Consider the following 26,585-nt stretch of genomic DNA (forward strand, 5'->3'; position numbering starts at 1 on the left):
GCTGGCTTCTGTTCTGGAACAAGTGCCTCACCCTCATATCAGATGAGTCCATGGACCACAGGCCAAGCGGCCTGGACTGGAAGACTCCTAAGATTCTTTCAAACTCTGACGTCCTGTGACTCCAGGCCCCGTGATGAGGTAGGACATGACGGGTGGCAGAGGGTGAGGCAGGTGACTCACCTCGTACTCCATGAACTTGGTAGAGTCATCCAGGACCATTTCCTCTCGCTTGGGGGGGGTGTCCCGGGTGGCCAGCGCCAGGCAGCGCAGGGTGTCCCGGCCAGTACCCCACTCCTTGATCACCGACAAAATCTTCTCCTTCACCGGCCCTGTCATGGGCACCCGGGTGGTGCCAACTCGCACGTAGTTACAGCGATCGATGACTCCCTCGGGGGCACCCTAGTGGAGCAGAACAACACTCAGAGACGGCTGTTCTTTCCAGCACATGGTGAGCGGCACGGGCGAAGAGAAGGGCTCAGGATTAGGAAGAAAGGGGGCCAAGGCACACTCGGAAATTCCTGACCTTGACAAACATCTTATTGCCCACAGCAGCCCGGGATTTCGCTGGAGAGCAATAGACAGACATGGACTTTCGGTCCCGGGAGAACTCCAGGGTGAATTCCTTCTTCATTAGCTGGCGGATTACCTGGGAGAGAGGAGACAGGGAGGGAGAGGCCAGACTTGAGACGGATGGGGAAAGAGCGATGATGCTGTGCTAGAAGGGTCCCAGACCCCTAAAAGCATAGCCAGAAAAGATCTGGAGGTCAGAGCAGACCGCAAGCTGAGTCTGAGATAAAGCTGAGTCTGCTACCTACAGCAGAAATGGAGAGAATTCCAAGGCTAGTGGTGCTACAGTCTTATTGTCCAACTGAAAGCACAATAGAAACAAGATGACGTAGTGCAGCACTGTCCGTAGAGCCTTCCAGAATGATGGGTATGTTCAATAGTCGAGGTGGTTGAATGCAGTGCAACTGAACAGTGGCTACTGAGTCCAGGATATGTGGTTAGTGCAACTGAAGAACTGAGTTTTTACTTGATTTAATATTTTAAATGTAAGCAACCACATGTGTGGGTCTGTGTGTTGTTAGACAGTGGTGAGCTGGGGCCTGGCATGCAGTACTAAGCACCTCATAAAATGAATGTGCCAAATGCAGTCTGAAAGTTTCTCCACAAAACAATAATAGCAACAGTAAATAAGATTAAAAATATGTTGATGTTCATATTATCAGTTATAAATTTTTTTTAATGATTGAAGCCACTTAGGTGGCTTTCAATATTTTTGTTATATTAAAACACCAATAAGCATCTTGCCTTTACCAAAAACAAAAAAAAAAGAATGGGCAGTGTGGGAAATATAAGACAACCCTGAGGAAATCAATATAGACATTCAGTAAATATTAACAGTGGGAACTTAGAGTAATAATCTCAGATTTTGACTTGTGTATCAGGGAAGCAGAACATATGAGGTGGTCACATTTCTCAAATCCTAAATCAGGTCTTAAACGTGTTAGTCACTCAGTCGTGTCTGACTCTTTGCGGCCCCATGGACTGTAGCCCGCCCCCATGACTGTAGCCCACCAGGCTCCTCTGTTCATGGAATTCTCCAGGGCAGAATACTGGAGTGGGTAGCCATTCCCTTCTCCAGGGGATCTTTACGACCCAGGAATTGAACCCGGGGTCTCCCACACTGCAGGCAGATTCTTTACCATCTGAGCCACAAGGAAGCCGCAAATCAAGTCTTGAGATCTGATTTAAAAAATGAGTGTGTTCCTAGAGGCAGTGGGTAGCAGTTGACATTGGGCTGTCCCAGGATGGGTCACTCATGGTTTCTGGGACCAGCTCAGTCCCTTTCCACTAGGAACATGGTGGAGAAGGTGACCGTCAGTGCATCCAGGGATGCTCCAACTGGGCACCAGAAGAGCGGTGTAAGTGAGGGTCAGGAGGCCCCACCCCAAGTCAGCCTCGTCAAGGAAAGCTGCGGTCAGGCCGGCTGCTTATTCGGGCTGGCTCCCAGCACAAGGCCCTGCGGGGCCCCATCTCCTGAGGTTCCTTAGGTCCTGGCCTGTACAGGGTGGAGACAACTGGGAGGGAGCGCCCAGACTCACCGAGTTGCAGGCGTTGGCCCTCTCTACCTTCGAGAGGTTTCTCACTTCAGTGTTGAATACATTCATCTTCTCCACCAGGGTGGTGAGGGCTGTCTCGGTGGCCTCTCCCACCTTCTCATAAATACCTTTGGTCTGAGAGGGCAGAGAAGGAAGCGGAAGTAGGTGCCCTGGGCTCCTGGCCCCTTGCTCCCACCTTCCACCTAGAACGGGAAGGGAGCAAACTACTCTCTTCCCCTTACACCCAGGGGAGGCTTGGTATGAGGGACCCCCTCCCCCAGACCCCTTCTTTGCGGCCTGTCGGGGAGGCCTGGACACAGCCAGCTCTAGGGGGAAGGAGGGGCCACTTCAGGAGAGGAGAGGTTACCTCATTGAAGTCCAAGGAGGAGTCATTGCAGAGGGCACAGATGGTGGCCAGCTCCACCAGCCCGTCATACTGCCCTGAGCGGACTGGCTTATCATTCTTCAGGCTGGCAGCGGGGCAGGGAGGAAGGAAGGGAAAGAGACAGGCAGAGAAGACGGGGAATGAGATGCAGAGAGAGCATGGGGAAAGCAGCGAGGGACGGGGGAGGTGGCACCAACGTGGTGATGCGCGGCGGTGGGAGAGAGAACGAGGCCAGGGAAGAACAGGAGAGAAACAGGAAGACAAAACTAGAGGGAGGGCCCCGGGGGAGAGAGGAGGTGTGTGTGTGTCTGTGTGTTTGTGTGTGTGGTAGGGAAGGGGCACAGGGAAACGGAAGACGACCTTTGGGGGGACTTACACCTCTCCTTCAGGAGCGTAAGTGGAGCCAGTGATAGAGAACTCGTTCAGCAGGCAGAGGTCCCCATCTACCCTGTCGATGATGAACATCTGCAGAGAAGGGGGTGCGCACACATGGCTAACTCTCCTTGTGTCCAAAGGCAGTCTGCACTTAGGTGAGGGCCGGGCCACGAGCATCCCTGTCCGGCCAGCTGCACACACTTACCCAACTTCCCCTCACCATCCCCCCACTCATTCTTCCTTTTTCCTTCCTGCATCCTCCCCTTTCCCACCACTCCCTTGCAAATCATTTTTCTTATTCTGTGTCCATGGCCTTATAAGTTACGGGACTTCCCTGGTGGTCCAGTGGTTAGGACTCCACACTCGCAATGCAGGGGCCTGGACTGGCTCCCTGGTCAGGGAACTAGATCCCACGTGCTGCCACTGACAGCCCACATGCTGCAGTGAAGATCAAAGGTCCCAGGTGCCATGACTAAGACCCCACGCAGACAAATAAATAAAATGAATATATATATATATTTTAAATTATTGCACCGCTTTCCTGGTGGCTCAGTGGTAAAGAAGCCGCCTGCTAATGCAGGAGACACAGGTTCGATCCCTGATCCAGGAAGATCCCACATGCTACGGAGCAACCAAGCCCGTGTGCCACTACTGTCGAGCTGTGTTCTAGAGCCTGGGAGCCACAGCTGCTGAGCCCACATGCCATGGAGCCCAAGCTCGGCAACAAGAGAAGCCACCACAAGGAGAAGCCTGCACACTGCAATGAGTGAGTAGACCCTGCTCGCCACAACAAGGGAAAAGTTCGCACAACTAGAGACCCAGCACAGCCAATAAATAAATAAAATTATTATTTTTTTAAGGTTATTGCCGGTCACACTGAAGGTCCCTCCAGATCAACTGGTAAAATGAGAGGTGCATCACAAGATGTTCTGGGGACTGCGGCCATCGGTCCACGTGTCAGCATGTGACCCATCTACAGCTCCAGCCTCTTGCAGCGAGATCTTCCAGTTTTGCAGGAAGAACTAGAAACTCAGGTTATTTTTCTATGAAATCTCTTAACTTTTCAAATGGGTGCAATGAGTTCATTTTTATGAAACAAGACAGGAGCCCAGTGGCCTGGCTTTGATGCAAGTGCTTTGGAGGGAATGTAGGTCACGTAGCACAGAGGCGAGAAGCCCACCCTGAACCAGAGCAAGTGTGGAAGGGATGGGGCTTAAGACACGTTCCAAGATAAAATGGTTCTGCGGCCAGCAAAGTCTGGGAAAATCTGGGTTAAATAGAGGGAAATCCACCCTCTCTACGGTCAGCCTTCTCCGAGGCTTTCAAATGCCAGCAGGCCTATGGTACAGCCTTTCTGTGCCTGGTCTGAGAGGCCTTGATTCTTAGGACAGTAATTTCTATTTCACAGACATGCTAGTCTAGAGAATTGTGTTTAGGTCAGGGGTTCTTTGCCTTGGGTCCATGGATGACCCCACAGACCAAGGGATCTGTGAACTTTGATGGCAAAACAAAACTAACATCTTTTTCAGATATACCTATGGCTGATTCGTGTTAATGTTTGGCAGAAACCAACACAATACTGTAAACCAATTATCCTTCAATTAAAAATGAATAAAAAATTTAAAATTACGTTCCATTTTTTCTCTGATATTTAGCATTTCCGCCCAGTTATGAATGTGGGCAATGCACCACGTTAGCATTAGCAAAACCTGTGACTTGGCCACCAATAAAATCATAAACACTCTCCTATCACGTTGCATTGTTTCAGGGCTCTCAAAATAGCATTTATACTCATCCCTGCCTCAGCGTTACGGCGCTTATGAGAACTACTGCTGGACTTGCTACTTAATACATTATTAAAGGAGCATATGTGTTATCAAATCACGATTTAAAATATTTTGATTGCTGTATTTCAATCAGTGGTTTCCTCTGTAATCCAGTGCATTTTATTTCTGTTTTTGCCTGCGCTGCCCAGCTTGACAGGATCTTAGTTGCCCGACCAGGGATGGAAGCTGGGCCATGGCAGTGAAAGCATCAAGTCCTAACCATCGGACCGGCAGGAATTCCCAATCCAGTGCATTTTAAAAACAGGATCTTGTGTGTTTTATTTTATACACTGAAAATATTAAATGTAGAGGTCCAGATGGCCAAAGGGTCCAAGGCCCAAGATCAAGGGCCCTGGTTTAGGAAATGCCATTTGGGATTCATGTGGCCAGGTTAGTCCTGCCCCGTCACCCAGGACCACTCTGGAGGGTAGTCTGGTGCACAGGCAGGTACTCCAGGGCCAGATAGACGTGGGTCTGAAACTCAGTTCTGCTCCTTATTAACTATGCATGGAATTTCCCAGAGCCTCAGTTTCCTCCTCTGGAAAACTAGGTAACAAAACCTTCCCCTGCTGGGGCAGCTGTGGGGGATTAGAGATAACACACGGCAGTGTCTGGCACATGGATGCGGGCCAAGAGAGCTGTCTGCCCAGGACACATGGGCTTCTCTGCTCCCTCTCATAGCTGGCAGGATGGCGCCCTGTGCCCTCTGAGCATTTCTTTCTCAGGCCCGTGATGAAGGAATCACCCCACCATTTCACCTCCCATCTGAGTGGAAGTTGCCACCCTGCCCTGACCTTGCAGACAGACATCTGGTTGGTGGTGAGGGTGCCCGTCTTGTCGGAACAGATGACAGAGGTGCAGCCCAGAGTCTCCACGGAGGGCAGGCTCCTCACGATCGCGTTCTTCTTTGCCATCCGGCGGGTGCCCAAGGCCAGGCAGGTGGTGATGACTGCAGGAAGGCCTGTGGGGAAAAAGAGGGGGTGAGGGAACTAAACTGGGGGACAGAGGGAGACCCGTGTGTGTGTGTGTGTGCGTGTGTGCATGTGTGCGCACGCGTGTGTGCATGCACGCGTGCTCAGTCGTATACAACTCTTTGGGACCCTGTGGACCATGAAGCCCACCAGGCCTCTCTGTCCATGCAATTTCCCAGGCAAGAATATTGGAGCAGGTTGCCATTTCTTTCTCCAGGGGGATCTTCCTGACCCAGAGATTGAACCCACGTCTCATCACGTCTCCTCCACTGGCAGAGAGATTCTTTTAACAGCTGTGCCACCTGGCTGAACAGCAGCCCCCAAAGATATCGGGTCCTAATCCTTGGGACTGGTAAATGTTATCTTATTCGGATAAAAGGTCTTTGCAGATGAGAGGAGCAAACGGGAGGAGACAGAGAGGTCGCCCTACCTTCGGGGATGGCAGCTACAGCCAGGGCCACGGCGATCTTAAAGTAGTAGATGGCACCACGGATCCAGGAGCCCCCATGTACGGGGTCGTTGAAGTGGCCGATGTTGATGAGCCAGACGGCCACGCAGATGAGGGAGATGACCTTGGAGAGCTGCTCCCCAAACTCATCCAGCTTTTGCTGCAGAGGGGTCTTGTCCTGCTCTGTGGCGGCCATTTGGTCACGGATCTTCCCAATCTCGGTGCTGACACCTGTGGTGGCCACAATGCCGATGGCCTTGCCGGCTGCGATGTTGGTGCCCTGGGAAGGGAAAGAAGAGGCAGGGAGTCGGACAACGCCCCTCGTGCTGCAGCACACCCCCCAAGCTGTGGGCCTCATCTCCTCCCTTGCCGTCACATCTCTCCCAGACCAGGGCCCCCTGGCTGGAGCACAGGACAGCTGGCCCTGAAGGGCTCACCGAGAAAAGCATGTTCTTCTTATCCTGGTTGACAGCTCGGGGGTCGGGAACAGGTTCTGTGTGCTTGATGACAGAGACAGACTCGCCTGCGGAGAAGGGCCGGAGGGGTTTTCAGATGATGTCATGTCCTCTCAGACTTCCCGCCCCTAACTCTCTCTCTTCTCAGCCTAGGAAGGACCAAGCAACAATCCTGGAGGAAGTCTGGACTCTGAAAAGAAGCCCCTGGAGGCAGATGGGAAACTCATTGCCCTTAGAGAAAAAAGGCCTTGACCCCAATCTCTGCCTGACTACTCACAAGCTGCATGGCTTTGGATGACTTAACCTCGGTTTGCTCTTCTGTGAAACGGGGACAATGACGTGTACATTTCAGAACACAGCCTTGGTGAAAATCTAATAAGCGGATGTACGTGGAAGTGCGCTCTCAATTGGAGAGCACTTTCGTGGAAGGGAGAGGCCCCCACCGTGGGGACCTTTTCTCCCTCACCGGAAGGGCAGGAGCTCAGGCAATCACCCTGAGCCAGCCCAGCTGGCCTCCTTGAACCACAGAGCAAGCTCACTGGCTCTCTCCCCTCTCTCCCAGGGCAGAAACGGAAGCAGCTGAGGTTTTAAGTGGGTCTGAACCCTGTATCTGATCCTAGAACCTATGCTTCCTCACTTGGGGGCTTTTGAAAAGGCAGAATGGTTTTCTGAGTGACCGTGCCCACATAATCTGTGTGGAAGGGGTGAGTTATCGGCCATCTAGAGATGGGCACAAACATCCCACTGTCTCCTGTGACCCCATGTTCCAGGCTCAGGCTGTGAGCAGAGCTGACCAGGGCAAACATCGCTGCCACGATGGGGCCAGGACAGGGGCCCTATGGCCAGGGGTCCCTTTTCTCTGTCCTCTCAGTTCCTCCCGCATCAAATCCTCCTGTAATGCAAACCACTACCCCCCCCCAGCCCCCTGGCCAGTAGACCTGTCAGGATGGACTGGTCGACCCGGAGGGTGGTGGACTTGATGGTGAGGATGCGGATATCTGCCGGGACCTTGTCCCCCACTGTGAAGAGAGAAGAGGGGCATGAAGTCAGCAGAGAAGGGAGAAAACCCCATCTTTGTCTGAAGACCTCACCTCCTCCTTCAGGTCTCAGGGGGTCGCCTGGGCTATGCTCCTGTCATCCTAGCAAGGCTATCCCTCAAACCCTCGCTCCCACTGTCTCCCTGCCAAATGTTCCTCTCCCTATTAGGCGACCACACGGACTGTAGCCCACCAGGCTCTGCTGTCCATGGGGATTCTCCAGGCAAGAATACTAGAGTGGATTGCCATGCCCTCCTCCAGAGAGTCTTCCCGACTCGGGGATCAAAGCCACGACTCTTGAGTCTCCTGCATTGGCAGGCAGGTCCTTTACCACTGAGTCACCAGGGAAGCTCTAAAAGTGAGGATGGGAGACAGCAGAACAGAGAGGGAAACGAGAGGGAGAAAGGTGAGGAGGGACAGGCATGAGAAGAACTAGAGTAAACAGGATGAGTCAGGGACTTCCCTGGCAGCTCATGGTTAAGACTCCATGCTTCCGATGCAGGGGTTGCGGGCTCAATCCCTGGTTGGGAAACTAAGACCCCACATGCCACAAGAGGCAGCCCCGACCCCCCAAAACTAGGGTAAGTCAGATAGACATGTATCCATGGACGAGAACAAAGTGGAACAGCTGGAGAAGGTAGCAAGAAACAGGAAAAAAAAAACTGGGAATTGAGAAAATCAGTGTCAACCCAGACAAAAGGAGGAGTAAGAAGACAGGAAGGGAAGTGTGAGAAGCGAAGATACAGGAGGACAGGGGGCAGCGGTGGAAGCAGAGGGTGCAGGCCCGCCAGGCCCACATAGAGGGGATGGATGCATATCAGAAGCCTGTTGGGCCATGGTCTGAGCATCAAGGGAAGGCAGGAAGCCAGTGTGAGTGACCCGGGGAGATGGGCTGGGGAGAAGGGGCATCTGTAGGGAACAAGGCAGTGGTGGTGGCTTCAGCAGGGTGGGGGGACAGGGGGGAGCCATAGACAGTAGATAGCTGAGAAAAGTGGGGGGAGGCCAAGGGATGGGCACAGAAAGAGGGGGTCAGCCTAAGAAACCACCTGAGAGACATGGCGGATGCCCCACCAGACTTGGAGACCTCTCCAAGGAAGAGAACCGCCCCCTAGCCTCATCCTGCCTGGTCCCAAGGCTGGTCCCGGGGATGGGGTTTGACTGCTCTCCTTTCCCTGCTCCCAAGGTTCCTCCTCCCGTGCCAGAGGAAGCTGACGGAGAAGGGAGGAGGTCAGCAATGGAGTTGGGCGGGACACCCTGTCACCCAAGCCAAAGGGATATTTATAGACATTCATGGCGCTGACTCCAAAGTGTCACGGTGGCAGATGGGCCCTGGGATGCAGCATTGGGGTCTTCAGCCCGTCCGCCCTCCCTTTCGCCAAGCTTCCCAGGGTAGCGACTTGGGTGTCTGGTGGAGGGAAGCAGGCCCTAGAAAGACACGGCTCCCTATGCCAGGGGCCTGGAGATGTGGGAAGGCTGGTGTGGGGCAAATATAAAAACCGCTGAAGGGGGCAGAATCCCAGTAATCTTAGCCTCCCGGCCCCCACCCCTCCCTGGTCAGGCATTAAGTGTCCCTCGCCGGAGAGGCGGGGCCCTCCTTGAGCTCCCCTCCTCCAGGTCCCGTGCTCTCTGCTGGGGCCTGAGTTTCCCTTACATGGTCGGGGGCTCGAGCCTCTGGCCCCCCCTTCCCTTCTACTGTCGCTCCTTCCCCTTTGAGAGGCCTCAAGGGCACTGAGAGGTCAAGATTTAAAGCTGACCAAGCTTGGGGGTGGGTGGAAGGAGAGGGAAGCCAGGCCTCAGGAGGGGGTGGAGACGGGGCCCTTGGCAGGGACTGGGTTCCACCTGTCGCTCGCAAGGGCTGGCTGAGAGGAGGGGGAACAAGGGGTCTGCCTGCAGCTTCGGGGACAGGACTGGCTGTTCCTGCTCAGACTCTGGTGGAGAGGATGTGCCGTGGCCACAGTGCCCTGGAGTGACCCCCGAGGAGTCTGAGAAGGAGAAGCCAAGACTACCAGACACCATCCTGGCTACCTCTTAGACGCGGGATCGGGGCTGAGCAGCCCCCACCCCCACCCTACCCCCAACATCTTCTTGGCCTCAAAACCCATCCTGGACCACTCGTTCCCATCACTCACCAGCCACCTCCACGATGTCTCCGGGAACAATGTCCCGAGCCTTGATCCTCTGTACTGACTTGCGGTCAGCCCGGTAGACCTTCCCCATCTCGGGTTCATATTCCTTCAGAGCCTCGATGGCATTCTCTGCATTCCTCTCCTGGGGGGAATAGGGTTGAGGAGAGGAGGGTCAGCAGAGAAAAGAGGGTGGTGGAGTGAGAAGGGACTGGTCAAGGAGGATGGGGTGGGGTAGAGATGGAGGAGCAGGGGCCAGAGTCGTGGGGGAAGTTGGGGCATCACAGAGAAGGAGGCAGGTTATGTGGTCCTGGCTCCTGGCCTATGGGAGCGGACAAACTTCACATGATGAGTGAGGATACCATCACTCATAGCTGAGAATAGGTAAGGGGGTTTAGGGGCTTTCCTGGTGGCTCAGACAGTAAAGAATCTGCCTGCAATGTGGATTTGATCCCTGATTGGGAAGATCCCCTGGAGAAGGGAATGGCTACCCTCTCTGGTATTCTTGCCTGGAGAATTCCATGGACAGAGGAGCCTGGCAGGCTACAATCCATAGGGTCGCAAAGAGTTGGACAACTCTTTGCAACTCTAAGCAACTAACACTGCTACTACTACTACAGGGGTTTTGGGAAGAGAAAGAAGGAGAATCAAAGAAAATCAGGAAGCAGGGGATAGGAAAAGCAGAGGGTGGTAGAAAGCAAGAGGAAGAAGGATATTAAATGAGCATTTACTGAAATCCTCCTACATGCCAGACACAGGGCTGGGTACTTTCACACTCATCATCTTGATAAATTTCACCACAACTCAAGGGACAGGATTATGAGTCCCATTTTATGTATGAGGAAACTGAGACTCAGAGAGATGAAGGCACCTGCCCAGGGTTGAACAACCAGCAAGTGAAAGTGGGAATACCAAGTCTCCTGGACTGGGCAAAAGGACCAGATACTAGGCAAGCCCAGGGTAAGTGATGGAGGAGGAGACAGGGAGGGAGGCTGGCCTCAGGTCCAGTGTCAGGATGTGAAAGAATGGGGTGGGGTGGGTTGGGGTCAAAGCTAACCTGCCAAACCCCCACGATGGCATTGGCAATGAGGATCAAGAGGATGACAAAGGGTTCAACAAAGGCGGTGACAGTCTCTTCGCCTTCCTCAAACCAGGCCAGCACCTGGGGAGCAAGGGAAGGAGATCAACAGATAATAAAGCCCCTCAGGTGGTTAAAGGGAGCAGACAGAGATGAGAACACGTGCAGGAGCAAAGTGGGCGGGGCATCACGGAGGCACTGCAGCCCCACATCCCTTTAAGTGCCTACACGGTCCACTCCTTTAACTCACACAAGCGCAGCCACTGCTATTATTCAGCGAGAACAGGCGGGCACAGACATGCACAGCTCGGGGATTAGCTGGGAATGCTTTCAGGTTTCCCTGACCAAGTTGCTGGCTTGTAAACGAAGCTCAGGGGACACCCAGGCCAACTACCCTCAAGCCACATCCATCCCACGGGAGCCAAAACCCGATAGAAAAAACCCTGTGGTCCTCGCAGGCGCCCTGCCCACCCACAGCCCTCCCCCACAGCCTGAGGCAGGGAAGCTCCAATTTCATGAGGGAGCAGGAGGCGGGGATAGTGTTACGGGGCCTCCTGTACACACCCCACCCCAGCTGTTGCCACTGCCAGGCAACAGCCACAGGCAAATGTCAAGGAGCAAATCTGAGAAGGGAGAAGTGGGGTTCTGCCAGCTAGTACTCAGGGGCCTGCGGGGCCTCTACTACAGAGACCAGGGGACAAGGAGACGCTTTTGCCTCCAGAGTCCTGTCTTCCAGGAGGACTACGATGTTAAGAAAGGAAGTCCAAAATGCAGGCGGGACTGCTAGGCTGGTAGGTGCGCAGGGGAGCTCCAGGGCAGGAGCCGAGGCAGGCCCTTGGGAGGCGGGTGGGGGTAGCCCTGAGGTTGACGAGGAAGGGGAGGGTCAGGTCAAGTGGACGAGGAAGGGGGTCCCGGGAGTTCCAGCCCTGATAGGGGGAGCTGGGAGGTGAGGCCCAGGGACAGGTGAGGGGTCTGGGCCTTTGAGCGCCTTTGGAGCTCCCCTCGCACTAGCAGCTCTTTCCCGCCTCTAGGAGGCAGTTTCTGTCTCGACCAATCAGCGTCAGGAGGGAGGGGCAGGAGCTCCGGGACGCTCGGGGATTGGCGGAGCCGTGTGTGAGCCCCGGGGCATGCTGGGAGCCGTGGTGGCCTGGGAACAGCAGTAGCATCTGAGCCCCGGAGCCCGGCGCTGTGGGGGTAACCCGAGCCCTCGGAGCCCTTGAAGCTCCGGGGGCGGCTTAGCTTCAGTGTTTTGGCTGAGAACATCCTTAAAGCTTAAAATAAAACCTGCCTGCGGGGTGTGGGGGAGGACAGAGGAGTATGCAAGTCAGCGTCATCCCTCTCCCTCAGTTCTAGTCTGTAGGACAGGATGCTGAGGGCTTGGACCAAAGGAGCCGCTGATTTGGGGCTGCCCACGAGCAGATTCTCCAGATCCCCCCAATCCACAGCTCAGGCCAGCCCCTAGATACACCCCCTTACCCCCGCCCCCCCTCCCCCGCCGCACCACCGCGCAACACACTTACAAAGGAAATGCAGGCGGCCAGGAGAAGGATCCGCACCAGGAGGTCTTCAAACTGCTCTAACACCAGCTCCCACAGGGACTTCCCTGAGGGAAGAGGCAAGGGGAGGGGAGGGAGGTGGCGGGGGCGGGGGTGGGGGGAGCGATGTTAAGGTCTAACGGATGAATGCAGGGACTCCAGGTGCAGGCTGGAGTCCAGCCTGGAGCAGGAAAGGTCTAGGGTGATGGGCAGGCCATTTGGTACTGAGAAGAGGGCCGAGGGAGCTGGCCCGAAGTCCAGAAACAGGCTCCTCAAAGTGGTGGGCAGTTGTTCAAGGATTGGATGCCTCAAGGAGAACGTGCCTGGAAACTTCTGCCCCCAGCCAGACTCTAACCTTTGGGGAGGAACATTTGCCCCAGGAATTGGAAGGAGAGGACAGGGAGAAGGGAGCGGGGCCCAGAGGGAAGGAGGTGTCATTTGTGAGAGCTCAGGGCTTCCAGTAACTTACCCTCCTCAGCAGGGAGCTCTGCCCGGGGAAAAAGAAGAAAAGGATATTATTCATTTGGCATTCAGTCTAATGCCACCCACAACCAGGACTTTGTGACTAAGGTAAGAGAATCAGGCCACCAAAAAGCTGAGGTTCACCGAGGTTGTCCCAAAAAACTTGCCAAAACTCAGGGACTCAGGGATCCTGCTTTCTCAGTATCCTCCCCTCCCTTGCCCTCAAGTGACCAGGTCTTGCCTCTTCCCTAAGATACCCTGGAGGGAGAGGCTTTAGTGTGTGTGTGTGTCAGTGTGTGTAAGTGAGTCTCTGTGTGTGTGTGTGTCTGTGTGTGTATGTTGTAGGGATGTAGGAGGGTGTTACCAGCCTTTTCCTCCAGGGAACACTTACCATTATGGCCATATTTCTCCAGATGCCGCTTAACTTGGTCCGGGGTGAGGCCTGTAGTTTCGCTCACCCCAAAATAGGCCAAACATTCTTCTGTGGTCTTGGAGTGCGCAGCCTCCATGGTGCTCCCTTCCTGGGGGCCAGGGGGCGGTGTCTTCCTTCTGGGGGGGGTTCTCACACGTCGGGGGCCTTCCTCAGTGTATCCACCTGCCTGTTTGTCTGGGTTTCTTCCTTTTTCTTTCCTTCCCCCCCCCAGGTTATTCTTCCCTTCACGAAGCTCTGACCCCCGTTCCACTTACAGCAGCCGGCCACCCCCCCAGCCCCCAGCTGGTCCTTATGAGGGAGTGGGGGGGCCAGGCTCCCCCCTCCCTCAGACCAGGGATTGGCTGGCCGGAACTCTAGCAGGAGGGGTCAGAAGAGAGAGATATTTCTGCTGACGAGGGGGAACAGTGGGGCTGCAGCCTGAGATGTCACTCATGAGGGAAGCTAAGGTGGCCCCAGCCCCAGGGAAGGGGGCAGGGAGAGACCTCAATTTCTGTCTTCTGCTGCTGAGCCCTTCCCCAATTGCCCCGACTTCTTGAGCTGCACTGAATTTCTTACAGTCACCCCTTCCAGTTCTTCCCTTCAGCCCACTTCTCTCTATTCCCTTTCCTCGAACCCCTTCCCATCTCATCCCCTCTGAACCTGCTTCTACTGCTGCAGTCTCAGCCTTCCTTACTGAGTTTGTTGAAATGGCAGCAGAGATACCCAGCCCTCAGGGGGCTGAAAAGGGGGAGGACATCCTTTGGGGGCAAGAGGAAGTGGCTCTAGAGGGACAAGGGGAATCAGGGAGGGGAGAGGGTCAAGGGGACAAGGCAGAAGATGGTAACCCTACCCTAGGGAGGGGTTGCTGCAGCCATCAACAAGGGATTTAGTGTCCAGGCCCTGGTGAGCAGAGCCAGGACTGCTTGTCTCTCCCCTAAACCACCCCCACCCCATGGCTCTAACTCAACCTCTGGGAACAGAGCCTTCAGGGCCCCCCCATCCTTGAGAGGGAATCCCCCCCCAAGAAAATGGGATACCCAGGCAGCCGGGAAACCCAAGAGCCTACAGAATGTGCTGATGGCAGACAGAGAGGGATCAAAGTTTCAGAATGGGGGCAGGGGTCACCCCAAGTCACGGAATGAGGGTCACCTCGTCCCACGCTGTGCTCTCTTCAATCCACAGGGTTTACATGGCAGACTCTGGATGGCATGTGGTCTGCACTCCACCCTGGCCCCGAAGGAGCTGTGCTCAAGGGGAGTAAAGATGGAACTGCGTGCTCAGGCGCTGGGCATACCCCGTGGGCAGAGGTGCGACGGAAGGGGCATCAAAGGCAGGGGCCGGGGAAGCAGAGGCTCCAGAGGCAGGGAATGGACGCGGGCAGATTGATGGGGACAGGTCTAGGGGAAATAAGGACAGACAGACCTGGGGGACTAAAGACAAGGCTGCCAGGGTCAGAGGGAAGTCTGAGGAGCAGTGGGGAAAACGGACAGCAGGGAGCTGGCAGGCGGCAGCCAGGTGGGTGGGGGCCCAGAGCTGGGTGCAAAGCCACAAGTTGTTGCTGAGCGGCTGGCCTCGGTGTCAGCTTCCTTGGAGAAGCAGCTGCTCCGAACCCCCCACCCCCACCCCTGCTCTGGGATAGGGGCGTCTGTTGGTCACTACTAGGGCAGCAGGAGGAGCAGACAGAGGGTGGCGTGGGGCGTGGGCAGGGGAGGAAATGGGGGCAGAGAGGAGGAAGGTTCCATGAGAGAATGGTGCGAGGTCAGTGAGGTGAAGCAGCAGCCTCGTGGAAGCAGCCCTGGCCTCAAGTCCTTCTGTCTGGGGCTCAGTTTCCTAAGTCCACAGTGAGGCACATGGACCGCTGCAAGGGTTCTCACGGTTGCTTCCCTGTCTGGCACCCACGTTCCCAAGCAGACAGTGGTATAGCAGACGGTGGGGCAAAGGAGAGGGGAACCCCACTTTGGGGGGTGGGTAGGCCAGCAGGGCTGGTTGGCACTGCAGGATCTAGCTGCCCCCACCAGCTCATCCTTTCTTCTGCCTGCACTTGGAGGGGAGGGTGGCTTCTCGGGTGACTTAAGGACACGGTGCTCCTTGCCTCCCCCATTTCATGGGTCCAATAAATCCCTCCCTGAAGCAGAATCCTGCGGTGACCTGGGGGAGTTTGGGGGGCTCAGACAAGGAGGCATGCGTGTTGGGGGTCACACTGCCAGGCACCTCCACCTGGCCGAGCACCTACCTTCTTAGGCCAGTATCAAGCCTTTTGGTGCTGGCTGGCCTGTCCCCGCCACCCCCTGGAGGAGTGACAGGGGCACTGCCTTAAAGGAGCAGGAATGCCCAAACATGGAGAAGGGGGAGAACACTGGACAGACCGTGGCTTCAAGGGACTCAGACCATGAGGCTGAGGGAAGGGCGCAGGCTTTACAGGGCACCGCTGCCAACGAGGCCCTCTAAGGTTATTCATTTCTGCCTCCCTCAACTTCCCAGAGGGGAAATGGCAGCCAGGAAGGGAAAGCCACCAGCCAAGAGCTGCAAAAGGATCACCATCAGGGAGGCTGGGTGTGAACTGGGATGGAGGCACATGCTCTTTTGGAGCACCGCCCCAACACACACACCATTACGCCAGGGTCTCCAGGCCCAGATTTGGAAGGTGTTCATCCCATCCTGAGGGCTGGAGCTGAGAACGGGAGTGGTGGACTTCTAAGGGACCACTGAGGCACGGCCTGGCCATTCCCCATCAGTTCGGAACCTCGGCCGAAACATCAGTAGACAGGCTTAGAGGGAAACAGTATCTTAGGCTCCTCCAGCCAAGATATGCACATCTTGGGGGGGTGGGGGAGGGGGAATGAGGGGGTCCTGGTACCCTTTGCCCACCCACCTTCAGAAGGCGAGGCCCTGAAGGCTGGCAGGGTTTGGAGGGGGGCGGGGAGGGGGAGCCTCACAGCAGCAGTTGCTGCTAGATTAGGAGACGATGAGCTCCTGCTTACCCTGGGGCGCCACAGCTTTCTCTCGCCACCTCACTCTGAGAACACAGCATCCAGATCCCCAATCCATCTCCCTCCCTCTGCAAGGCCAATTCTATCCCCAGGCTCCCTAGGCCCAGGTTTGGGGGAGCCCCGAGGATGAGACGAAACCAGGAGAGCTTCCCCCGGCAAGCCCCCAGGCTGGGTGGCCCATGAGCCCAGCTGTCTCCTGTCCATCTCCCAACAGGACGCAAGGCCCAGAATAGCAAGGTCATGAGCATGGGTAGGGCCTCCTGGAGGTGGGGGCAGAGGCTGAGGGGCGTGAGCGTGGAGCCTCCACACTGCCTGGGAAAGGAAGTGGGAGGCAGAATGGGAAGGGGCCTAGCCAGATGGAAGTGGGGGAGGGAGAGGGCCAACAGAACAGGTGGGATTCTTCAGAACCCAGCTCCTCCTTGTTGGCACCTGCAGAGCTGGGAAGCCCAGGGGTGCCCTCAGTTGGAGGAAGGCACAGCCGCAATTCAGTCCAGAGAGCAGAGCCTGGGTGCTGTGGGGGAGGGGTACAGGGAGGAGAGGGAGACGTCGCAAATTCAAACACTCACAGGCCCAGCTAGGAGCCTCCTTGAGTAAAGTGGGCCAGTGGGCGTGGAGCAGATGTGGAAGGCGGGTACCACGTGAGGCTGGATCTTCTGACTTTTGGGAAGAACCAGTGATCTGAACTTTTATGTGAAATTCCAATGGAAACATCATCCAGGCCAAGAAAATCATGTCAGTGGCTTCAACCTAGATGAACCTTCCCATTTTACCGATGAGGCTACTGAGGCCTGGAGAGGTTACACCTTGCCCAGGACACACCGCAAATGAGAAGCAAAGGCAAGAGTGGAAGCCAGCACTCTTTATCATCCAGCCTTCAGCTTTCCAGCTTGGCTCTGAGAAGAGGGGCGGGTCAGCCTGCCCCTGGGGCTCTCTGCAGCTAGGCTGTGGTGGCCACATTCAATCTCCCAACACAGCCACCGTGCCCCTAGCCCAGCCCCTCACAATCTCTCCTGGCCTGTTTTCTCCCCAGGGTAAGAAGCCTTAACTGAAGAATTCAGAGCAGGAAGGTCTGTACTGATTGGAGATCATCGACCCTGCTGTTCATGGTCCTGTCCCACTAAGCGAACTTAGCTGGAGACCCTGAGAAGCACCATTTGGCTCCGCACTTAACCCTCAAGAAACAGGACAGTCCCCCCGGGAGCAATGGGCCAAAAGCTCAGGTCTGGGAGCAACAGGGACTCAAGATGACCCAGACCTCTGGCCTCTCAGCTCTGAAGTTGGCAACACTGAGTGGGCTACCTTCCTGACCCGCCAGTCCCAGCCCCCCACTGCAAACACTGGCCACAGCCATCACAATGGAACTGAGATAAACCCTTTTATTTATTTATGCTTCTCCATTTTGTTTAAAACAACAAGAACAACCACCTTAATATAACTGACAGCCCTTCCCCCTCACCCTTCCTTGGGCTGAGGGGTGGTTAATGGGGAAATGGCCCCCAGGGATGGGGCTGACCGTAAGAGCCCCTAGGGAGGTAATGGAGCCTGAATCCCCTGCCCAGGGGATGGGGCACCTGTAGTGTATGAACTGGGGAGTTAGGGCTTTTGAACCTTTTTGTACCAACATACATGCCCTTGGCCGTCAAGGGTCAGGAAGCATGTGGCGAGGGGATTCTCACTGCTCCTCTGTGTCTCAGCCCAGCCCCAATCTCACCAACTGAGGGCTGGGGAGCAAGAAGAGAGAGGGTGGGGTAGGGTGTCTCACACAAAGGAGTACTGGTTATTTATGGCTCTGGGATGGCCCCCTTCTTCTCCGTCGCCCCCTAGTGGTAACTGCTGGAGCTGCACCATCAGGGTCACCCCAGGGGCCCCAGCAGATCCAGCGCCTCCCTGGGCCTCCGTGCCTGGGGCTACGGCCTCTTCCAATTCAACCACGGGGACCAGCTCAACCACGGGGACCAGCTCTTCCTGGATCCCTCCACTGCCCGCTTTCTCTTTCTCTTGCCTCTCTTTGGCTGCTGCGGCTGCTGCTGCCGCCACTTCTGGCGCCCCCGACGCCTCTTCTGCCCCAGGATGTGGGGGATCTGTCCATGAAGGGGGTTCAGGGGGCTGGGGTGGGTCATGGGAGGTGCTCGGTTCTGGATAGGAACGGTAAGAAGACAGACTGATGGTGGAGGGAGGCAAGCTCTTGGAGCAGCCTCCCCTTCGCTCATCCCCTCCCCGGAGCCATGTGCTATCTCCCCCAGATCCCGTCTCCTGAGCAATCCCCCCATCCATGGAAGATGGATCATGGGCGGCGGTGAGAGGAGGACCACACTTACACACAGTCACTCGCTCCGAAGGGCATGAGGGTGGAGGAGGCATCGGGGTAGCATCGATCTCCCTCGCACACCCCTGCATGGCTCCCGGCCTGCTCCCGGCCTGGGGGGGGTAGGGGAGGGGCAACGTGGGGACAGATGGGACATTGGGGGTGGGGAAAAGGGAGAGATCAGACAGGGACATCAGACACCAAGGGAGGAGGGAGGGGGATCAGACCGAGCACCCCCAAGAAGGGCAGGCCCAAGGCGAGGCTGTGATGGAGGGCAAAGACAAGGCCAGGGAGGACGCGTCTAGGAGACAGACAGACGATGGAACAGACGGGCCGATGGAATGGGAATGCGCGAAACCCAGCTCTCCACTTCCTCCCGGCTCCAGCATGGAGCCTGCTGCCTTCCTATGTCCCCATGGGCTCCTTTTCCCCGAGAGACCCAACACACAGGCATCTCCTCTGCCCCCGCTCTCCTCCTTGGGCCCCCCACCCCGGCTTGCTGGCACACACACCTCCTCACTTCTTGGGTGCACGGGCACCTCCTCCCCTGCAGACCTGCTCTGCTCACCCTGCTGTCGCTGGGAGGACACGACATAGCTGACAAGGACAACGTCACTGGAGCCTCCAGACTCCAGGGGAATGGGGTGCATCCGGAAATGCTCGAGCATATCAAAGATGGACTGGAACCACAGGTGCTGGACCCGGCACTGACCTTCCTCATTCAGCGACAGACGCAGGTGCTGAGGGCGGGATGAGTGGGATAAAACGGGAGCCTGAGCCCTACCAGTCACAGAACCCTCCTCCCCCGATGGCAGCATTCCCCCACTCGACCCGCAGGCCCGCTGCCTGCAATGGAGCCTCCTCCTCAGGCACTCACCTTGGCCTTGCCCTGGAAGTTGAAAGTGAGGACATATTCACCCCGTCTTGTCTCACTCTGACGTACCAGGAAAACCCCGTGGGAGCCAGTGCCTCCAGCCAGCACTAGCTGGGCGGCCTTGAGTCGAGAGAGCATCCCGTGGAACCAAGGATACCCTGAGAGGGGCTGGTCCCCCTCGCCTCCCTCTGGCTCTCCTTGGAACAGTAAGGACCCTTTAGGAAAGAGAGAGGGAAGGAAACCAGGTGTCAGGGAAGCCACCCTGATCCCAAGGAGAAGAGAAGCCTTGCTCTTCCCTCATGGGTTACTCCTGAGCCCCCCAGGTCGGACCCCTGAGGATCCCAAGACAAGAGTTTTAGGTAGGTGGGCACCAGGCCTGGAAGCAGACACACACTCACACCTCTGGTACCTGTGGCTGTTTCCGGAGTGTCCAGGGGTGGGTAAGGGGCTGCGAGGGGATGAACGGTCCCTGCTGGGGGTCCCTCTTCAATGGGGATCCGTGGGGGCAACTCTGGGGGAAGCAGTTCCATTGAGTCAAAATGGGAGGCGGCGATGGAGGCGGAACTGGGGGAGATGGATGCCGAGGGGCGGTCTGACAGGCCCCCATAGGCCCCTAGAAGAAAAAGGGGAGAGTAAAACAGAACTTGAAGCTTCTTTTTGGGAGGACTGGTCTGCCAGACCCACTTCCCCAGCGGCCAGGCTACCCTGTGGGCACTGGCGTCAGCCCGCCGAAATGCTGGCTCCTTCTTCAGGCACTGAGCCTGTTGGTTCTCATCGGTGGCTCCTAACTTATACTTCACACACTGCTGAAAGGGCTGCAGTGATATCAACAAGGTCTTAGAATCCAAATGTACCGACAACTCTTCTGAACCAACAGTTGAAATTATTGCAACTCTATAGTTGCAGAATTGGGGGGTAGAACCCCTCAAGTATTTTCACATTAAAAATAGGTACTTTCTTTGTCTACAGGACAAAGCCCTCAACTCTCAGTGGCATCAAAGATTCTACTTCTGTGAATTCCGTCAACCTAACCAGCCTGATCTTCAGGTTACCCTGTATTCCCGTGTCCTCTGATTTAGCCCAATTATCCCGCCTAACTTTCTCAGACGTCCAGGGCTCTCCCCACCTCAGGTCTCTGCTCACACCGTCTCCTTTCTCCAAGCCACGTTCTTTTCTCCTCCCCTGTGCGGAACTCCTCATCTAGCCCACCTTCCCTGATTCTCTTCCTCCTGAGTTCCCAAGGCCTCCTGTTCAGGCTCACCAGGTGGGAGCCCTGTATTTTAGGAGTGATGTCAACTCAGCTAGACCGTGAGCCCACAGGGCAGCTCTGAGCTCCTCATCCTGCCCAGAGCCTAGCCTAGGTCGAGGAGGTACTAGGAGCTCCTCAGTGTCTGCTGAGCAGCAGGCAGGAGCCTACAGGTGCGTCCTACATATTAGTGCTGAGGACAGGAATATGCGGGGTGCAGGGCACTGTGGCTCAGGATCAAGTTGGCATAGCCTTTGTCTTTGTCAGTGATTCTTGGATGACCTCAGAAAAGCCATTTCTCCTCTCTGCTCTTAGCTGCCTGAGAAATGAGGAGATCAGAACTGAAGACCTGGTAAGGTCCATTCTGGCCTCTAAATTCTTTAATACATTTGTTTACACAGGCTGTGTGCAAGGTACAGTGAAACTGAAGCTCAGAATGGAGGATCGGAAGAGTGTAGTTGAGTCTAGAAAGGTGAGCTGGGGCCAGGTAGACACATCTTTTTGTGTTTATGTGTGCGGACAGCCTATGTGTGTGTTTAAAAGTTGGGACTCAAAAGAAATCCTAGCACCATCAACACATGCATGGAGATGCAGAGCAACAATACAACAAAGATGTGCACAGCGTTCTGCGAGCTTGGAGAAGAGAACCATTATCTCCGGCCAGAGTGGTGAAGGAGAAGGTGACGGGGCGGGGATAGAACGCTGGAGAAGGGTGGGCTTGGGGCTTGGGTCGGGGCAGTGATGATGACGGTTCTAACTGGTAAACTGTGGCTGGGCCTGTTCAGGGACAAAAGTCAAATGTTGGTGGGTGGCAGCTGAGCGGAGCCTGGAGAGAGGGCCAGGGCCCGGGCTTGCTGGCCGGGGGGCTTACATAACAGGTCCCAGGGTCCTCAGCTCTGAGGCCCCACCCTTACCCTGCGAAAGGCGGTCGCTGCTCTCACTGGGTCCCAGCAGCAGGCCCTGGCTGGGCAGACTCTCCAAGTGGTTCAGGCAGGGCGGCTCCAGGCTGTCTGTATTCTCCCTTGTCAGGAAGGAGGTCCCAGGGGCCAGAGGGAGGGTCATGGGGCGGGGACTGGTAGCAGGGTAGGGTCTGCAGAGACAGGGAAAACGGTGCTGGGAGGACAAGTCACCGCGGAGAGGCAGACAGCTGCTCCCCAAGCCCACCCCTGGGCCCCTCAATGACAGAAGTCGGGCTCCTCACCCTGGGCTCAGGCATTCTTGGATGTCAGACACCCAGGCCTTCACATGTAGCGCATCAGCTGTCTCCAGGATGTACTCCGAGGGGCCTTCCACCTATGGGGACAAGAGGAGGCCCACAGGCCACTTCCAGGTCTCGAGGCCCTAGTGCACCCCTAACAGGAGCAAGAACATCCTCCTGCTCACCCTGCTCCCAGAAAAGCCGCCGCCCTGGGGACACATTCTCAAGGCACCTTCCTTGTACGTGTATCCCTTGCTTCAATGTCCGAAAAGAGCTTTCTCTCTAACGTGAGTGCTCCAAGACGGCAGGGAGCCCAGGCCTCCTACCTTAACCACAAAGGTGTTCTCCCGGTCAGGCATCTCCAGGGCTGTGGTCGTCCGCACATCGGTGATGGTGGAGCAGGGAATGCTCAGCCGAGGCCGAGACGCCTAGGCAGCGAGAGAGAACAAGACCCAGACTGTTGGTGCGGAGAGACAATCGTTCCCCTCCCTCCAGAGATCTGGCCTTCCTTCCACACCTAAAGGGCATTAGACAAGTAACACTGCTTTCTCTGTCGTGCCCACAGCGACTAACCCAGGGTCAGGAGCTAGCTTTAAAAAACCCAGGCCCTCCTGGGTGGCTCACTGGTAAAGAATCTGCCTGCCAGTGCAGGGGAGACAGGTTTGATCACTAGTCCGGGAAGATCCCACATGCTGCGGGACAACCAAGTCTGTGCGCCACACGACTGAGTCTGTGCTCTACAGAGCCCGCGAGCCGACACTACGGAAGCCGGAGCGCTCGAGAGCCACGGGCTCCACAACGAGAAAAGCCACTGCGGTGAGAAGCCTGCAAACCACGAGAGTCGCCCCCCTTTGCCACAACTAGAGAAAGTCCACGCAGCAACGAAGACCCAGCACAGCCAAATAAACAAAGACAAATTTTTTTGAAAAACAAACAACAAATAAGCATAGCTCGGTATGTGGGCCAAGCCACCACCCTGGTTGCTCAACCCCTTGCTCCCAGCCACCCCACCTCCGCTGGGCCTCACCTTGGGGGGTACGAAGAACTCCAGCCGACTTCCTCCTCCTTCTCCTTCACTTCGAAGCAGCAAGCGACACTTCTGCCACTGAGGCTGCCCCCCGCCCCCTGAGGTAGGCCCCGCTGCCCCTCCTCCCCGGCCCACTCCGGCGGGGTCAGGGGCAGCCTCTTCAGCCCCCATGAAACTCAGCAGCTCTTCCCGCTGCACCATGCCTGCACCATCCTTCAAGGACCCCCCACCCCGACTGAGTCTCAGCCTCTCGAAACGGTGAGTCCATCTGTCCCCGGGGGACGTCCCGTCGCTGACCAGCCCCCTGCTGACAGTCCCAGCCCCGCCAGAGGAGTTGGAGTTGCTGTTCCCACCTAACGCCGGGGGCCCCGAAGCTGTCTCCAGGGGCCCTGCTGGAGAGGGCGGGTCAACGGTCCCCCGCCACTGCAGGATGCCGCGGACCGAACCGCGGACCGAGCGACCCACTGAGCGGAGAGAGAAGCGCTTCTTGAGCTTCGGCTTCGAGGAGGTCGTAGAAGAGGAAGAGACCGAGGAAGGGAGGGGGCCGGCCAGGTCCTCAGATGATCGAGAAGGGCCCAGCACAGCCAGGGGCCCACCCGCCCTGCAGCTCTCAAGGGACAGGTCGTGTGGCGGGACCTCCACACCAGGACTCAGAGGAGCCAGGAGGGGTGGTGACAGGGAGCCGGAGGCCCGGGCCACCTCCGCTTCAAAGTGCTGCAGGAAGAGCTCGGCAAAACGGCGGGAGAAGGCGGCCTCGGCCCCTGGCCCTGCGTACTGGGGGTGAGAGGCCAGGTAGAGGCGAAAACGGCGGGCAAAATCCAGGGCGGCCGCCCGGGCGTGGGACTCACAGAACTCCCGCCAACTCGGGGGAGGCGGCGGGGGTAACGGGGGAGGGGAGGGCGAGGCCCCATCCTCTGGGGAAGGGGCACCATTCATGATGGCCCCCAGGAGGCGGAGAGGGGGAGCTTGTGGGGAGGGGCGGCAAAGAGAGAAGCGGCCAGAAGACACGGGGTGAGCGGCAGCAGCTGCAGAAGGAAGAGGCACATATATGGAGTCACTGCTGAGGTGGGACGGGGCCAGACCCCCTCCTCTGAGCGCAACTGGAACACACACCACACTGCCTCCCTGCCCTTCCCCAGGTCCTTGCGCCCCACAGGCCCCAGCCAATCAACCACCCACCCCCACCCGCCCCCGACTCCAATGTCTAGCCTGCACCCCTCCTCCTGCTGCCTCCCTGATCCACATTCCCTGGCTTCAGCTCTAGGTGTGATGGACGGCTGGACAGCGCCTTCCTCTAAACAGGAATCTGTTTCACGTTCCCTCCCTTCTCTAAAATGATCCTTCGATATTTATCACCTGCTTCCCAGTTGCCGTTCTTACCTTTCCCTGCGAGAGGTTTTAACAACCTCTTTAACAGAAGAGGAACCCGGAGCTCAGAGAGTTTCAGAACTCCAAGTCTCCTGTCCTTCCCACGGCACAGCCCTCGTCCCCAGGGACTGACTGTGCCCGTCTCAAGTCACTGCCCCTCACTGCCCCAGCCTGCAGGGGAGCCAGGCCTGTGGAGCTTAAGAGACCCTGCCTCCCATGGTCCATCACTGAGGACGGAGGTTGCTCACTGAGGACAGACCGATGAAAGCCAACCCCAGGGCCCAGTACCCAAGCACTGTACTTGGAAAGCTTGGAAGGCTTGGAAGGGCCAGAGCCCACTTCTTGGGTGGCCCTCCAGTCTGGGGCCCAGAGGCAACAGCAGTGTGGGCTGGGTCTGGGCGAGTCTTTGCTGGCCGCAAGGTAAAACAGAGAGCTGGGGCCTTGGGTTTCTCACCTTCCTCTTCTCTCACAGAGGAGTGTGCCCTAAAGGCTGGTTAGCTTGGTGGTTAAGGCCATAGGTTCTGGAGTTAGACTTAGGATGAAATTCCATCACTGCCACTTATTAGCTGGGTGATCTTGAACAAATTACACATCCTCTCTGAGCTTTGGTTTTCGTATTTATAAAACAGGACTAATGATCCCTAACCCCTAGAACTGTTGGGAGAATTAAACAGGACCTGTCCCGGCTTGACACAAAGTAAGTGCACAGCAAATGACAGTCGTTATTACTATCTTTATGGGGTTCTGATTTTCTCAAAGAGAAATCAGCAAAAGGAAGAGCCTTCCCAAGGTCTTACAACTAGCTAGTGGCAAAGCTGGGCAGCGAATTTACAAGCCCATGGCTCCTCTGTTAGTGTTCCTCCCCCATGTTATACTTGAAGATGACTGGCACCAAGGGGGTGAAGGCAGTTCAGGCAAGTCTCCCCAAACCCCAGACTCCTCTTCAGACCCAGGTCAGCGCCCCCTCCCCTTTCTCTTTGGCTTGGACCCTACACACTCAGATGGCTCCAACCACAGGGGCAATTCCAAACCAACGAGAAGACGCCAGGAGATGAAAGAGTCATGGAGCACGGGGGAACCGAGCCAAGAGGTGTACACACAGCAGAGGAGAGCCCAATCTCCAGGCAGAGGCCACCTCAGCTCACACCGGCCCACCCAACCCTCTGCACCACAGGCAGACACAGCCCCCCTTCAGGCCCGCTGACCCTGCGGGCCCTAAGCTCGTGAGTCAGTTTCTCTTTCGTCAAGCGGGACTCAGATACATTTTTCCCACTGCACCTGCCTCTTGGCTCAGTTCTGATATTTCCCGAAGGGCGGGTGGTGGAGGGTGCAGGCTCCGCTCCTGGCTCGGACCCTCCGGACCCGGTGGTCAATCCACTCCGACCCGACCCTCCTCCCCGGACACCCTCTACCCGCCCATTCCCCGGGGCCGCAGCCCCCAGGGAAGCAGCCCTGTCCGCTGCACTCTCCGGGGCCGGGCGCCCCTCCTGCCTCTAGCCCCCCCACGCCCGCCCCCACCCAAGGGTCCTCGCAAGCGCCGGGGCCGGGTCGCGGAGAGGGAAGAGGGACTTGAAGAGGGGGGTTCCGGTTCCGGTCCCACCTGCATCTCGGTCCCCGCGGTTAGCTCCGGCGGCGGCGGCAGCTCCCGCTCCTGCCCCACCCCCCCTCCGCGACTAGCTCCCAGCCCGGTTCTGCGCAGGCGCCGGGACCCCCTTTTTCCCGTCACCGTAGGAAGCGACCATAGAGAAGAGCGGGGAGAAGGAAGGGCACCTTCATACTCACTTCCGCCATCCTCCCACTGCGTGCAGCCCTTCCAGAGCTGAAAGTATGTGAGTCTCGGAGGGCTCAGTGACTTCTCCAGTTGCACCTACCAGGGTCGGCAGGAACAGCCATAAGAAGGGGTTGGGTCCTACCAGAACATCCTCCTGGAGGAAAGTCGGGACAAAGGAGAGCTGTCAACCATAGAGAAGGGACTTTAGTGGAGTAGAGTCTCGAGGGCCTGACGGAGGCTAGAGGAGCCAGGTACCGGAAACCAGCGAGTTGAGAAGGGTTTTTGAAGGGCCCGCCGCAGCCTAGAGCGCCGTCCTGGGCCGCTGAGGGGTTCGAGGGCACCGCCCCCAAGGAGCTGGGGGAGGGAAGATGCGGGTGACCTTGATGAGGCCCTGAGAGGAGGCGGAGCTTGAACTTACGACCTTGGTGGTTTCTTTGACAAAGTACTGGATGTTCCAGGAGATTCCATCTCTCAGCTTGGGAAATGGAAGTGGGGGCGGTAGGAATAATGAGGTCAGTTTTGGGCGTGTTTGTGGGACGTCAGGAGACAGTTGGATATACAGTCTGGAGCTCAGGAGAGACCTCAAGGCCAGATGTA

The 26,585-nt window shown here is 56.7% G+C and overlaps 2 protein-coding genes and 1 long non-coding RNA gene across 8 annotated transcripts in view; 1 reads left to right on the plus strand and 2 right to left on the minus strand.

The window, feature by feature from the left end:
- Nucleotides 1-13,509, minus strand: part of ATP2A1 (ATPase sarcoplasmic/endoplasmic reticulum Ca2+ transporting 1) — a 17,258-nt gene extending 3,749 nt beyond the window's left edge. The window contains exons 1-14 of one of the 2 annotated variants that reach the window (XM_018040175.1): nucleotides 13,189-13,509; nucleotides 12,805-12,822; nucleotides 12,321-12,403; nucleotides 10,780-10,884; nucleotides 9,729-9,867; nucleotides 7,501-7,581; nucleotides 6,545-6,630; nucleotides 6,090-6,387; nucleotides 5,483-5,649; nucleotides 2,864-2,952; nucleotides 2,470-2,572; nucleotides 2,106-2,237; nucleotides 524-646; nucleotides 181-399 (exon numbers count right to left, since the gene is read on the minus strand). In XM_018040175.1, coding sequence (XP_017895664.1) covers nucleotides 181-399; nucleotides 524-646; nucleotides 2,106-2,237; nucleotides 2,470-2,572; nucleotides 2,864-2,952; nucleotides 5,483-5,649; nucleotides 6,090-6,387; nucleotides 6,545-6,630; nucleotides 7,501-7,581; nucleotides 9,729-9,867; nucleotides 10,780-10,884; nucleotides 12,321-12,403; nucleotides 12,805-12,822; nucleotides 13,189-13,306 — 1,761 coding nt within the window. In that variant the 5' untranslated portion in view covers nucleotides 13,307-13,509. The remainder of the gene's footprint in view (nucleotides 1-180; nucleotides 400-523; nucleotides 647-2,105; nucleotides 2,238-2,469; nucleotides 2,573-2,863; nucleotides 2,953-5,482; nucleotides 5,650-6,089; nucleotides 6,388-6,544; nucleotides 6,631-7,500; nucleotides 7,582-9,728; nucleotides 9,868-10,779; nucleotides 10,885-12,320; nucleotides 12,404-12,804; nucleotides 12,823-13,188) is intronic. The other variant, XM_018040177.1, reaches the window with a different exon arrangement.
- Nucleotides 12,817-17,448, plus strand: LOC106503592. Its single transcript, XR_001917233.1, has 3 exons — nucleotides 12,817-12,905; nucleotides 14,392-14,516; nucleotides 17,230-17,448. It is a non-coding gene; the product is annotated as an uncharacterized LOC106503592 (long non-coding RNA).
- Nucleotides 17,550-26,302, minus strand: SH2B1 (SH2B adaptor protein 1). 5 transcript variants are annotated; one of them, XM_018040183.1, is made up of 10 exons: nucleotides 25,818-25,991; nucleotides 22,850-23,874; nucleotides 22,149-22,250; nucleotides 21,826-21,917; nucleotides 21,539-21,714; nucleotides 19,788-19,991; nucleotides 19,382-19,593; nucleotides 19,073-19,244; nucleotides 18,518-18,617; nucleotides 17,550-18,334 (listed from the first exon to the last, which is right to left on the minus strand). In XM_018040183.1, exons 2-10 carry the CDS (start codon nucleotides 23,783-23,785, stop codon nucleotides 18,316-18,318), a joined length of 2,013 nt encoding a protein of 670 aa, XP_017895672.1. In that variant the 5' UTR covers nucleotides 23,786-23,874; nucleotides 25,818-25,991; the 3' UTR covers nucleotides 17,550-18,315. The 5 variants fall into 5 exon arrangements, with proteins under 5 accessions (XP_017895672.1, XP_017895668.1, XP_017895667.1 ...); XM_018040179.1 differs by lacking the exons at nucleotides 18,518-18,617; nucleotides 25,818-25,991 and adding an exon at nucleotides 26,000-26,302; XM_018040178.1 differs by lacking the exon at nucleotides 18,518-18,617.

Source organism: Capra hircus, chromosome 25, assembly GCF_001704415.2.
Source record: "Capra hircus breed San Clemente chromosome 25, ASM170441v1, whole genome shotgun sequence".
In the NCBI taxonomy this organism is placed as follows: domain Eukaryota; kingdom Metazoa; phylum Chordata; class Mammalia; order Artiodactyla; family Bovidae; genus Capra; species Capra hircus.

What these genes read in the sequence shown, in the direction of transcription:
- SH2B1 (XM_018040179.1), bottom strand. Translation starts at nt 23,785, where the DNA reads ATGAATGGTGCCCCTTCCCCAGAGGATGGGGCCTCGCCCTCCCCTCCC. An exon ending in CAAGAATGCCTGAGCCCAGG is followed by an intron (nt 21,715 to 21,825) that starts GTGAGGAGCCCG and finishes CTGTCTCTGCAG; the next exon opens with ACCCTACCCTGCTACCAGTC. An exon ending in CAGCGACCGCCTTTCGCAGG is followed by an intron (nt 19,992 to 21,538) that starts GTAAGGGTGGGG and finishes TTTTTCTTCTAG; the next exon opens with GGGCCTATGGGGGCCTGTCA.